The sequence below is a fragment of the Carassius auratus genome, chromosome 26, assembly GCF_003368295.1.
Source record: "Carassius auratus strain Wakin chromosome 26, ASM336829v1, whole genome shotgun sequence".
In the NCBI taxonomy this organism is placed as follows: Eukaryota; Metazoa; Chordata; class Actinopteri; order Cypriniformes; family Cyprinidae; genus Carassius; species Carassius auratus.
Genome location: NC_039268.1, coordinates 6,975,240 through 6,990,187, shown reverse-complemented (window position 1 = coordinate 6,990,187; position 14,948 = coordinate 6,975,240). Strand labels below are relative to the sequence as shown.

General features: G+C 42.7%; 1 protein-coding gene across 4 annotated transcripts in view; it reads left to right on the top strand.

The window, feature by feature from the left end:
- The window catches only part of LOC113044184 (kelch-like protein 5), an 82,722-nt gene that overhangs the window by 11,659 nt on the left and 56,115 nt on the right, over positions 1-14,948 (top strand). The window contains exons 2-3 of one of the 4 annotated variants that reach the window (XM_026203896.1): positions 6,269-6,357; positions 6,521-6,594. The exons of 1 other annotated variant lie outside the window; for it this stretch is intronic. In XM_026203896.1, coding sequence (XP_026059681.1) covers positions 6,536-6,594 — 59 coding nt within the window. In that variant the 5' untranslated portion in view covers positions 6,269-6,357; positions 6,521-6,535. Of the gene's footprint in view, positions 1-5,791; positions 6,358-6,520; positions 6,595-14,948 lie in introns of those variants that run through there. 2 more of the 4 variants (XM_026203897.1, XM_026203899.1) reach the window with 2 other exon arrangements.

Sequence of the window (14,948 nt, the reverse complement as noted above, 5' to 3'; positions counted from 1 at the left end):
TGCCAGAGAGGGGCCGATGCCAGGAGCCCAAGCTTTGAGAACCAATTCCTGTTGAGCCAACAAGGGTCCACAAACAGGAATTGTCCCCTGTCCTCCCTGACTTTGCATAGCATCTGTGCAATGAGGCTACTGGGAAAAATTGCATTGAGTAACCCCTTTCCTGCTGTGAGCCAGTGCGTCCATACTGAGGGAACCTAAGTCAACTGGTGATTAGTGGATTCCGGCAAGGCAACAGGTCCTCCTGTGCCTGACCAATATGATTCCAATTCAGCTGAACCATCTGGGAGAGAAGCCTACACTCACCTTGGAGTGTGACCAGTTGTGAGAGAAGATCCACTACACGACTGAGGTCACCCAGGGACCACGGTTTTGTGCCTGAGAGCCGTCAAGCATTTCAGTACTGACTGAGCACAAACCTCCGAGGGGTGTGCAGTCATACTGTCAGAGTCCAGTTTTATACCAAGAAAAGAGTTCTGCTCTGCAAAGTTTTCTCTTTTCTCAGTTGACCTGAAGTCCCAGTAGGGCTAGGTGATGAATGACCTGTGAGTGCAAACTAATTCTCACGAGTGAGCTAGGATTAGCCAATCATTGGGCAAAGCAAAGCATAGAATGGTCTGAGTCTCGGAAAGTATGAGTACTTCAGGTCTACTGCCACAAACCAATTTTGGTTTCTGAGACATGTTAGCATGTGTTTGAGGGTCAACATTCTGAATGTGAGCTTGAGCCAATTCAGATCAATTGAGCCACACTCAGATGCAGGATTGGACCAAGGCCCCCATCCTTCTTAGATACAATGAAGTAAGGGTTGTAACACCCCCACTTCACCTCTGCTAGGGTGGACAAGCTCTATTGCACCCTTCACCTCAAGGTAACCAGGTGGTGGATATCTGCCAATGACAGATGGTCGGTGTGAAGCCGAATCCACCTCCTGTCCCCCAAACAGAAGTGGATCTGAACTGATCAGATTGTCCCTCCTCCCTGGGTCCCCTGCATCAGGAGCACCTTGTAAACTTATGAGGGTGCTTGGTGCCCTGCTAATAAGGTGAGTGTGAGTGCTATGTCATTGAATGACCTTGACTTCAGGCCCAGGCTGTTGCGGGGCCTTGGCATTGATCGCAGAGGGCTGTCACTGGTGACAAGCAAATATTGGCTGCTGTCTCGTCCTTCAGACAGAAACTCAGCCTCCACAAAAGCTTGCTTAGTTGAGGTATCAGCTTCTGATGGTTCAAGCCCATTTTCCGATGCAGCAAGAGACCGCTCATCCTCTTTGTGAGCGGCAATTGAGAGATTAAACTTGCCCTGAGACAAGCTCTCAAGCTCATTTAGCAGGTCAACCGGAAGAAACAAAGTGTGAGAGGAATGAGAGGTCAACAGGGAATCCCCCAATAGAACTACTCTGGCTTTCATTAGTTCTCCCCTGAAGCACATCTCTGCTCATACCTCGAAGTAGAAGGACCAAGGCAGGAAGCAGTCGGGATCTTTTCTAAGATACCGCGAGCGCAACTCGCTTATTTCGATGTCCTCACAAACAAGACATGAATCATCTACAAATGCTGTATCAGCATGAGCTTAGCCCAAACACTGAATACAGAACTCATGCGAGCCATTAGGAGAGATGTGAATCTCGCAATCAGGAGAACACAGATGGAAAGGAATGTTTGCCGACACACAGAGTTTCACCCATTAAGTTATTTAGTGAAATTACTCTTTTTAGGAGGAAATTTGCTATTAGAAATTCACCCAGGGGTGCTCTCACAACACTTAGCTGTGTATGCATAGTATTAACATGACATAACCATTCCATATAAAAAGAAAACCAAGAATATCATAGTTTTATCATGTTATATCATGTTATATGGGCAGTTTTCCATAAGTTCATCAAACAACCGCAGTAAGAATATTTCATCAAGCACGGTGAGTAATGGCTTCTCCTACAATTGTTATTTGCACCTCTTGCCACATGTACAGTTTATCTATCTCTGTCGCTGATGAGGGATTCACATGTGATAAATGCAGGGAAACAGTTAGGCTGACAGAGAAGATTTCAGAATTAGAGACACGCATCCAAACTTTAATTGAGGACAGTAAGAATGTTAGGGCTCTAGATATGGCTTTGGATGCGTCTAGCTCAGGGATTCCTGTACATTGTCCGGTTCCAGCAGAGCCCCTGCAGCAGGGCAACTGGGTGACGGTGAGGCAGCGTAGTCGTGGGTCAAAACACCGCTCTTCTGTTCCGATCAAAACATTAAACAGGTTCTCCCCACTCAGTGATGCACCCACTGAGAAACCTGATGAAAGTGCTCTAGTTATTGGCGATTCTATTGTACGGAACGTGAATATAGAGACACCAGCCACCATAGTCAAATGTTTACCGGGAGCCAGAGCGCCTGACATCTTGGCAAATTTAAAAGTGCTGGCTAATGCTAAACGTAAATACAGTAAGATTGTTATTCATGCCGGCGCTAATGATGTTCGACTTCGCCAGTCGGAGATCACTAAAAATAACTTTAAAGAGGTGTGTGAACTTGCAAGCACGATGTCAGACACTGTAATATGCTCTGGTCCCCTCCCTGCTTACCGTGGTGATGAGTTGCATAGCAGATTGTCATCACTCAATGGCTGGATGTCTAAGTGGTGCCCACAGAATAACATAGGTTATATAGACAATTGGACGAGCTTTTGGGGCAGACCTGACCTGTTTAAAAGAGATGGTCTTCATCCCTCCTGGGGTGGCGCCACTCTTCTGTCTAGAAATATGGCAAATAGTCTTACTAGATTTAATACTGTCACATGGAATTGATGTTGATAGTGTTGAAATTATTCAGCCAAGTGATGATATCTCAGATCATTATTTAGTTCTGTGTAAACTTCATATAGCCAAAATTGTAAATTCTACTTCTTGTTACAAGTATCGAAGAACCATCACTTCTACCACAAAAGACAGCTTTTTAAGTTATCTTCCTGATGTATCCGAATTACTTAGCATATCCAAAACCTCAGAACAACTTGATGATGTAACAGAAACTATGGACTCTCTCTTTTCTAGCACTTTAAATACAGTTGCTCCTTTACGCTTAAGAAAGGTTAAGGAAAACAGTTTGACACCATGGTATAATGAGCATACTCGCACCCTAAAGAGAGCAGCCCGAAAAATGGAGCGCAGCTGGAGGAAAACAAAACTAGAGGTATTTCGTATTGCTTGGCGGGAAAGTAGCATATCCTACCGAAAAGCATTAAAAACTGCTAGATCTGATTACTTTTCTTCTCTTTTAGAAGAAAACAAACATAACCCCAGGTATTTATTCAATACAGTGGCTAAATTAACGAAAAATAAAGCCTCAACAAGTGTTGACATTTCCCAACACCACAGCAGTAATGACTTTATGAACTACTTTACTTCTAAAATCGATACTATTAGAGATAAAATTGCAACCATTCAGCCGTCAGCTACAGTTTCGCATCAGACAGTGCACTATAGACCCCCTGAGGAACAGTTCCACTCATTCTCTACTATAGGAGAGGAAGAATTGTATAAACTTGTTAAATCATCTAAACTTACAACATGTATGTTAGACCCTATACCATCTAAGCTCTTAAAAGAGGTGCTTCCAGAAGTCATAGGTCCTCTTCTGACTATTATTTATTCCTCATTGTTATTAGGACATGTCCCCAAAACCTTCAAACTGGCTGTTATTAAGCCTCTCATAAAAAAGCCACAACTTGACCCCAGAGAACTAGTTAATTATAGACCAATCTCGAATCTCCCTTTTCTGTCCAAGATACTAGAAAAGGTGGTATCCTCACAATTATATTCCTTCTTAGAGAAAAATGGTATATGTGAGGATTTCCAGTCAGGATTTAGACCGTATCATAGTACTGAAACTGCTCTCCTTAGAGTTACAAATGATCTGCTCTTATCATCTGATCGTGGGTGTATCTCTCTATTAGTTTTATTGGATCTTAGTGCTGCGTTTGACACAATTGACCACAACATTCTTTTGCATAGACTTGAACACTTTGTTGGCATCAGTGGAAGTGCATTAGCATGGTTTAAATCGTACTTATATGACCGCCATCAGTTCGTAGCAGTGAATGAAGATGTATCATATCGATCACAAGTGCAGTATGGAGTACCTCAAGGCTCAGTTCTAGGGCCGCTACTCTTCACGCTTTATATGTTACCCTTGGGAGATATCATCAGGAAACATGGTGTTAGCTTTCACTGTTATGCTGATGATACGCAGCTCTATATTTGACGAGTAATTTCTTACTGCTAAATTCAGAAAAAACAGAGGTGTTAATCATAGGGCCTAAAAACTCTACTTGTAATAACCTAGAACACTGTCTAAGACTTGATGGTTGCTCTGTCAATTCTTCGTCATCAGTTAGGAACCTAGGTGTGCTACTTGATCGCAATCTTTCCTTAGAAAGCCACGTTTCTAGCATTTGTAAAACTGCATTTTTCCATCTCAAAAATATATCTAAATTACGGCCTATGCTCTCAATGTCAAATGCAGAAATGTTAATCCATGCATTTATGACTTCAAGGTTAGACTACTGTAATGCTTTATTGGGTGGTTGTTCTGCACGCTTGGTAAACAAACTACAGCTAGTCCAAAATGCAGCAGCAAGAGTTCTTACTAGAACCAGGAAGTATGACCATATTAGCCCGGTCCTGTCCACACTGCACTGGCTCCCTATCAAACATCGTATAGATTTTAAAATATTGCTTATTACTTATAAAGCCCTGAATGGTTTAGCACCTCAGTATTTGAATGAGCTCCTTTTACATTATACTCCTCTACGTCCGCTACGTTCTCAAAACTCAGGCAATTTGATAATACCTAGAATATCAAAATCAACTGCGGGCGGCAGATCCTTTTCCTATTTGGCGCCTAAACTCTGGAATAACCTACCTAACATTGTTCGGGAGGTAGACACACTCTTGCAGTTTAAATCTAGATTAAAGACCCATCTCTTTAACCTGGCATACACATAACATACTAATATGCTTTTAATATCCAAATCCGTTAAAGGATTTTTAGGCTGCATTAATTAGGTAAACTGGAACCGGAACACTTCACATAACACCGTACTTTCTACATCATTAGAAGAATGGCATCTACGCTAATATTTGTCTGTTTCTCTCTTGTTCCGAGGTCACCGTGGCCACCAGATCCAGTCTGTGTCCAGATCAGAGGGTCACTGCAGTCACCCGGATCCAGTACGTATCCAGACCAGATGGTGGATCAGCACCTAGAAAGGACCTCTACTGCCCTGAAAGACAGCGGAGACCAGGACAACTAGAGCCCCAGATACAGATCCCCTGTAAAGACCTTGTCTCAGAGGAGCACCAGGACAAGACCACAGGAAACAGATGATTCTTCTGCACAATCTGACTTTGCTGCAGCCTGGAATTGAACTACTGGTTTCGTCTGGTCAGAGGAGAACTGGCCCCCCAACTGAGCCTGGTTTCTCCCAAGGTTTTTTTCTCCATTCTGTCACCGATGGAGTTTCGGTTCCTTGCCGCTGTCACCTCTGGCTTGCTTAGTTGGGGTCACTTCATCTACAGCGATATCGTTGACTTGATTGCAAATTAAAACAGACACTATTTCAACTGAACAGAGATGACATCAATGAATTCAATGATGAACTGCCTTTAACTATCATTTTGCATTATTGAGACACTGTTTTCCAAATGAATGTTGTTCAGTGCTTTGGCGCAATGTATTTTGTTTAAAGCAATATATAAATAAAGGTGATTGATTGATTGATTGATATGTCCAAAAAAAAAAAAAAAAGGTAATCCCAGGGCACTTATAAAGGAACCATGGTAATTTTATTTTACTTTTTTCAGTGGAGTGTAAGGCTTAATATTTGGACTCTAATGCACATATATACACTTTATTTAAAAGTTCATCCTGTTCATCCCTTGTTTCTGGAGGTGCTCTGCCAGTCAGATGTGTACAGTCTCTTAACCACAGGCCTGCAATGCTTTACTTCAGGAGAAAATTCTTCTTTTTTAAATTCATTCCTCCGTCCATCTCCTCTGACATCTAAACCCTGATGGCTCAGCCTGCATCACTTCTCTCTGCATTTAATTCCCACACTGCTAAGGTAGGCCAATATTAGCATCAGTAAAAGGAAGGCTGAGCAGAAGATGAAAATGTTATTGCTATGTACAAAATGGTCCTGGTGATATTTTGGCTGATGAGTTTGGAGTTAATGGATGGAGTGTGTGTGTACGTGTGTGTGTGTGTACTTCCAGATCTGTCCTATAATTTCATCCAGTGGCAGCAGAGGAAATGTGAATGCACCAGGGCAGGAAGAATGCTATTCGGAAATGAACACTGAATAGTAAGATGTTTGCATGTATATGTGTACAAATAATCATCATACTGTGTGTATAATGTTGTATGACTAATTATTCATACTGTAGTTTCAAGGAAATGTGTGTCAGATGTGTGTAGTTTTTTTTTTCTTAAGGAATGAAATGTATTTCCTCCCACGACTGTTGCAGGCATGAATCAAAGCAATGAGACATCTAACCTCTCAGCCCAGTTCAGCTTTGGGTTTCAGGCATGAGATTACATGGTATGTGAATGTAGTAGGTGTTATTTGTGTGTGTGTTTCAGTGATGGATGTAGCCAAACTGAAGTGTGGAATCTGTATCATAGCATATGAGAGAGCTGACATTATAGTGGCTAGAGTGTGTGTGTGTTTGTGTGATGAAAGAGAAAATGAGGACTCTGCTGCACAACCCAGCCTGGTTGTCTGTTCTTCACACACACAAGTTTGTAGTGTCCATTTTTAACCCTCTATAGGACAAACTATGAAAGAAGTGTTTAAAAATTAAGTGGTTGATTCAGTTGATTCTTACATGATGGACACCTGATACATTTTTCCCCTTAACAAAACAATTAGATCCACATTTGTACAACATTTATAATGCTAACAGATTTTTTTGTAAGAAAGTTATTTACAGCAGTGGTTATCAAACGGCACTATCAAGAGGGCTCGCATAAAAGTATTAAAATCAGTAAATTATTATTAATCTTCTAAAATATTCTAATGCGAAACTAAAATAAAGCATTTATTCTAATCTAAAATAAAACAAAAAATTATATTTAGGCCATGTCTACACATAGACAGGGATTTTTATAAACAGAGTTTTTCCTTATTTAGTAAAAAAAAAAAATCTCTTTCCACATGAAAATGCAAACCCATGCTATTATGCACTGTCAAGAGCATGCCAAACCAACAGGTGGTGATATAATCTCAACTGTAAAGCCATGTAGGCCAATCAGAAGAAAAGTTTCAAGTAGGCGAAGATAACAGCGCTGGCTCTGACGTCACAAGCCAAAGAGGTCCTGTTTCACGGTCTACACGATAACACTGCAACCAGAGTTTCCCTTTGATACTAACCTTGTACTGCGCCTTGCTAGATGGGAAAGAGACTTTTTTACTCCTGAACTGAAACCTTTTTCATTCACGCAGTGAAACTGCACTGCTAGTAGTTCGTGCAGTGTATTAAAAAAAAAAACCAATGGCTAGGCAGCGGAGCTGCATGAGCCTATGGTGACAAAGCCCACCAAGCCTGCCAAAGCCCGCCATAATGGGTAGGGCGCTTGGGCTATTTAAGTGGCCGTTTGCCACAGGGTTCTCAGATTTCTTCTCCTTCTGCAACAACTATGTCTCTATGCTGATCCGAAGCCACTCGCTGATGAATATGCCTTCGCAGATGGAATCGAGATCTCTCAGCACAGCTGACTTTATTCTCCGCCTCTACAGTGACACAGCAGTTCTAGTACGTTTTCCCATGCCAGCCTCCGGTAATTCTGAAAGAGCTTATTTCTAGCAGGTAAGCCCTAAAAGAGCAAATTCTAGCGGCATTGTGTGAGTGTGGCCCATGCAGGGAAACCTGCACCATGCAGAAGAGCAATGAGAATGTCATCTGTCTGGGTAGACCCCATGCAGAGACTGCTCGCTCACTGATATGGAATGCTCATCCGAGTATGAATTTTTTCTTTTCTCCACTTGCACATGCTCTGTTCTCGCGTTTCTCCTCTCTCAGCGAGCCTCGGCGTGAGAAACAACAGAGTCAGGGAGCTAAGCAACCGGTTCTGAGTGAACACTTGCCAGCACTGTACCCCCATGCTTGGCTCTATCCTTCAAAGTAGATCGGAGCAGATGCGACCACTGTCAGCTTCAAATTTGTGTGTGTGTGTCACTATGGCTGTGGTCACAGACAGGCTGCTTTTATCAAGAAAGCAGTCTGGCCCTGTTCGTTCGCGGAAGGTGCCCCCCCCTTAGCTCATGTTGCTCTGCTCCCAGTTACCATCGGAGGATGTAGCGAACAGAATGGTGGTTGAACGATCAGACTTGAGCAATCCTTGATGCACATTGTGCGTGCTTAATCTGCCAGTATGTGTTACACAGGAGGATCAGTGCATCTCGTTATACGAGCAGCTTAATCATCCCAGACAAATCAAAGCAAAACGCGCGCAGCTTTGAATTTGTGATCCCTGCCTCCCCAGCTCTTGTGTTTCTCTCCTCCCATTTACTCGGAGGTAGAAACAGCAAAACTGCGGGTATTAGTCACTCTCCATGCAGCTTTTTGATCTGCCAGTGTGAGGATCACTGCCCCTTATTGTCAAGCTGCTCAATCCTCCTGGGCAGTTTGGAGCAGAACCCTGTCACCAATAATTCATATTGCTGACAGCTTTGTTTTAACCGTGCTTCTCACCTGGGTCACACCCATGCTGAGGCTGCTCTGCTGAGACAGACTGCTCTTACTATGAGAGTTCATGTCTTACTCTGCTTTGCTCGCAGCTCGTCTACTTGGATAAAGATTGCCCTACCCCTCCCCTTTTATCTGTCAGGGTGTTTACACATAAAGATCATCAAAGCTCCTCTTATAGGAGTGGATTGATCTTTTTTTAGGCAGATTAAAAGAGAATGCTGTCACTATGATTATTATCACTGACAGCTTCAAATTGGACACCTTTGCCATGCCAACTCTGAGGCAGCGCGCATGGGAGCTGACTGCTCTGCCATGAGAGCATTAAATCTAGCGAAGCATTTTCGGGGAAAGCAAACTTCCCCTTTTGAGTGTGGGGTTCCCATATGGCGACCAGCCTCTCAATTTAATCCAAACCCTTGTCTCATGGGCTGAAACATGACAGGCCATCGCTGTAGTGCCAAACTGGGTGTTGGAGACAAAATGGGGTTATTCACTGCAATTTTCTCGAATACTCACGATTCACAAGGTGATGAATTTGCTGGCATTATAAGACGTAGAAATTGCTCACGCAGCTCAGAGCGAGTCAGGATTCCAAAGCCGCTACTGCCTCGTCCCACACCAAAAAAATTGTGGCCTCCGGCCCATCCTTGATCTCAGCCCCCTGAATCACACCCTCATGAAAAGATCTTTCAGGATGAATACACTGAAACCGATCTTTGTGCAAATTCCCTCAAGAGACTGATTCTTTTCGCTGGATGCATACTTCTGGCCCACTGCACTTTTATGAAGTGACGTGGCTCTCTCCCCTCGGAGACAGATGGGAAACCACATTCTCAACTACATTGACGACTGGCTCCTTCTGGCCCAGACAGAGGCAGAATTAATTTAAAACAGGATTCTCCCCCTTAGCCACCTGTAGTGCCTGGGTCTCAGGGTCAATTTTGCCAAGAGCACATCGTTCCCCAGCCAGAAAATACCATTTCTGGAAACAATTTTCCACTCAGTCCAAATGAGAGCTGTAGTCATGCCAGATTGGGCTCTGGCTAAATGGAGACTGGCAACCTCCTTCAAGATTGGTTCCACTCACTCCCTCAAAGTGTTTCAGAGGAAGCTGAGCCTCATGGCAGCAGCATCGACCAGTGCTATAGTTGGGTCTGCTTCATATAATAGTAGAAGTAGTTTATTGTCACTAGTCACAAGTACCAGCAAAATTAGCCATCAACTTATCCATACATATATACATGCAATATGACAAGGGGGTAGAGAGGACAGGAAGACAAGGAATTGAGGAAGAAATACAGCGTAACATTAGGAAAGTGAGGAGAAAAAAAACAACACCCAGACTATGCTTCTACTGGGAGTACAGTGTGAGAACAGGAAAAACTGGGGGGGGGGGGGGGGGTATATAAGTAAATCTGTATATTAGTGTGTGTGTGTGTGTGTGTGTGTGTGTGTGTATGTATGTAAGAGTTTGTGTATTTGTAGGCCTGGAGATCTGCCATTCAAATCTAAGTGCCTCAGTCTGCAGATTGTGATAGCCTCACCGCAAGTTGCCATGGAGACAGCCTTGGTCAGGTCCTAGACAAAGTCAACAATCAACAGGTGTCTGTGGAGTGGGGGGAGGAACGCAAGAGCGTCTCGCTGCAGTGCACCTTCGGGGGAGTTGTTATTTCAACATTCCAACCTTGGCATGCTGGTAGAGGGAGCCGAAAGAAGATAAGATTCCAATTGTTTGGTCTTGGGGCGAGTAGCCGCATTCCAATTTCACGGTCACTCTCTTGTCTATTCTGGTCTCCAAATCATGACGGGCAGCCTTGTGAGGCTTTGGACAAATGTTCCCGTTTTCTGAATTCTTCGATATCCCAGGGCAAAGCCTAGTCCTAACAGCAGAATACCTGTTATCATGGTTCCGAATAGGTAGATGTCTTCAGTGTCCTCCATGGAAAAAGCAGCCAGACACATGACCTGCCACCTCTCCCATGCATCCATCGTGTATCCAGCTGCGAATGTTCCAGCAGGGCAGTCTGGTTCCCCCGAACCCAAGCTTCTCATTGAGAAGATGGTTTCAATTGCATTGAGAGACCAGATCAAATCCATGTTTTCCAGTTTTGGAGAGCAGTGCAGAGAGAGTCTCTCAGTATAGACGAGACTAGAGACTAAGCAAGGAAGACAAGGGGAGGAGTGGGAGAGAAATGCGTCCGCCTCTGACGAATTCCCAGTGGATGGAACAGGGTGTGGCCATGGGGATGGCTTGCAGAAGGACAGTAGCCACGACTGACATCTCCAACTCAGGTTGGCGGGTGCTGTGCAAAGGCACGGCACCTTTTGGGAACTGGTCGAAGGCAGAAAAAGGGCTTCCACTTCAACTGCCTGTAGATGCTAGCAATATGTTGAGCCTGTCTGTTCTTCCTGCCAGTCCTAAAAGGACACCATGTGCTAATCTGATTAGACAACATGTATGTGGTGTCCTACATAAATTGCCAGGGAGGCCTCTCCTTGAATCATCTCTTCAGACCTCACTGAGGGCAGCACATATATCAGGCAAATTGATCCTAGGAACAGACATGTTATCAAGGAGCAATGTCCCCTCATGGGAGTGGACACTCCATCTGCAAATGGTTCAGAGGATCTGGGAGATCTTTGGCAAGGCCGAGGTCGACCTCTTTGTCTCAGAAGACAACTCTCACTGCCGAGTTTATTTCTTAGAAACCAAGGATGCATTGGCCCCCGATTGGCCCAACCTCCTTTATGCTTTTCCCCTGATCACTTTGATCCCACAGGTAATCAGGCGATAAAGGGAACAGAAACACAAGGTTTCCTTTTGGCCCCCTTTTAGATGAACCAGCTGTGGTTATCAGAGCTGACTCAGCTGTTCATAGCTGAGTCGTGGTCATCTGCTTTCTAAGAGGTGGCAGGAGGCTGAATCCTCCTCGTCCCTCTACCGTCCCTTCATGGGATTTGCTCATGGTGCTGAGGGCCCTGAAGGGCCCGTTCAGAGCACATGTCTTTATGTTCACCATGCTTCCTCCCTATGAAGAGAACAGTGAGATATCTCTGCTCTGCCCAGTCAGAGTTCTGAGAATCTATATTGAGGATTCCGCCCCCTATAGGTAGTCGGAACAACTCTTTGTCCGCTTTGGTAACCGCTCTAAAGGGCACCTGGTCACGAAGCAAAGATTCTCTGAATGGATATTAGACACCATATCACTAACATACTCTTCCTGTGTATGCCCCAATGCCCCATTGGAACAGGCCCACTCGACTAGGGGCATCACCTCATCGTGGTCCAGTGGTGTGTCCATTGAAGATATTTGTGAAGTGGCCAGCTTGGCCTCGCCATCCGCATTTTCAATGGTTTTATGAGCTGGAATTCCCGGCCTTACAGGCCAAGGTCCTCACTCCTCAGGGCCTCCTCAGACATAGGCAGTTGCCTAGGGCACAAAATGACTGGGGGGGCGCTGCACTAAATTTTTTTTTGTTTCGTTTTTTGGTTGGAAGTGCACCCTCTCATTACCATTGTGTGCTTCATACCAGCGGTCCCCAACCTTTTTAGTGCCAAGGACCGGTTAAATGTCAGACAATATTTTCACGGACTGGGCTGTGACGGATAAATACAACAAAATAAAAGGATACGACTGGCATAAAAACTGTGGTATAGTGGTGCAGTTTGAAACTTCTGGAATCACAGTGATTTAATTGAATACAATATTCTGTAAGTGTGTCAAGGATTTTAGGAATAATTCACACAAACATCTGTATGACTGACTTTTGTGGAACACAAAAGCATATATTCTGATGAATTTTCACAGAGCAATTTTAAAAACATAAATATCATCTCACTTGTGGATGGTGCATGTGTGCAGGTTTGTAGTACAGTAGGGGTGTAACGATTCACTCGTTTTCTCTATGCATCGATTACAAACCCTGTCGATTCATATGCATCGATCTTGAAACATGATTTTTGAATCGTGAATCGCCCCGATCTTGAACAGCAATCGATTCAAAATACTAAGAATCGAATGAATCGGGATTTCTATAGCGATTCAATGCTTTCAAAATGTATACACATTAAATTACTACACGCACGAATTAATGGAGACCTTGAAGAGTGTTCGTGAAACGTGCCTCTTATCTGTCTTTCACGCGCTCCACTGTTTACCGCCTGATGAGACTGTCACAGGATTACGCTCACGCTCCATTCGTCTCTGACGCAGCTGACGTGTGATCTATAGGACTCGTGGCCAGTAATGCTAACGTGATAGTTTTACTTTTCTGTAGTTTGTCAATGGCTCTCTGCATCTTACCGACGGAGTTACCGGAGCCGTCGACAGCTGTATTTATTGCATGGACGGAGCAGAAATGTAAGTGTCTAAATCATACGCACAGATCCATTGAATGATAAATGTTTTTAAACAATGCGGATGAACCGAATATACGAAGGAAACTTTTAAAATTTACAGCATTTTAAAGACCTTAGAGAGACCTTGAAATAAGAGCGCGAGATTTATCTTATAATCAGATGCATGAAAGTAGCGTTTGTTTCATTAGCAAACAGACATCTGGCGCGTTTTTTCTCATAATCATTCGCTGATGGAGAGGAAAAGTTAAATGGAGATGAAGACGTTTTCACACTGAAAGAGAAGCGATCTCGCTCTCATAGACGTGCCAGGCTATATCTGCAGCTAAACTGAATAAAAGCAGAATGAACTGATGAAACTAAAAAAAAAACACAAACAATTTATGAATGATGCAGTGCTAATTTATATTTATTACAGTACAGAAACTATAAAGTATATTTTCTATTCTGTGCAGAAAATTTAAATAATTGCTAATTAAATGTAGCCTAGTATATAATAAAACAATCATAAAATTGCCATTAGGAAAAAAATATCGATTACAAATGATTGATTATTGTCCAGCAGTGTATTTGATTTATTACAGCTAATTAAAAGTAATTAAAAAAGAAGATAATTCCTTGTAAAAATAATAATAATAATAATAATAATTATTATTATATAGGCTACATACATAAAATGATTGTATTTGACATTTCTGTCACTTCTGAAATTATGGCTATGCCCCTGGTGTGACAAAATGTTAGCTTATACATAACACTCTTTAAGCTCTTTTTTAAAAACTTGGCTTACATACATTTTTACATATGACATGTCGCATCATTAAACTAGCATTTAACAATGGACAAAAGGTTTTTTGTTTTGTTTTTCTAACCTATGGTTCTCTAACCATAAATGCTACTGTAATTTGCCCCCTTGCTAAGCATTTAAAGAATTTAGTAGAAGCATTTAAATAATCCTGTGAATGCACTTAAAGAATGCAGAATCGAATCGTTATAATCGAATCGAATCGAATTTAATTGTGAATCTAATCAAATTGAATCGTTCTAAATTTGCAAAAATCGTTCTTGAATCGAATCGAAAACCTATGAATCGTAATCGAATTGAATCGCTGCCTTGCCAAAGATTCACAGCCCTATAGAACAGTAATCCTTATTTTAAAACCACAAGAAATGCGGAGTCATGTGATATTTTAATTAGTCTGTCCAGTGTCTCCTCCACTTGCCAGTTTGTGTGATACATTTGCTGGAGAGATTTGATTTACATGCAGGGACGATGAAAGATGAAATTAAAGGGTGGGAAGAAAAAGAGGTAGAGAAAGAGACAAGCATTGGAATAACCTTGAGAAAATAAGTAGGGGCCATAAAGAATAAATTGCTTAATCATCCTTCCCATCATTCAGTGATGTTTTGTGTAGTCACACTAACCATAAAGCTTTGTGACAGCAGTGTGTGTGAGTGTATTTATGATCACACATATAGGGGTTAACAATCCTGTCAGACGTGATTTCTCCAGACCTAAATCAGTGTGAAATAAAGCTTTGACCATCACAGGGTCACCACTGACTCTCTCAGAAGCTCGTATGGCTACTGACCTGAGACCTGTGTTTTCACTCACTGCAGTCTCCGTTCCAGCTGACAGGAATGCAGCATTGCTGTCAGGGAACAAAGCACTCAGGGACAACATTAAATTCCTCCTTGTGTTAATCTCCTCCCACATACACAACTGCCACAAATACATTCCTTTAAAGTGACAGTTCACCAAAAAATGTAAATTGTCATAATATTTTTTACTCTCATGTTGGTGTAAATCTCTTTAACTGTCTTCTGTGGAACATACAAGATGTTTGA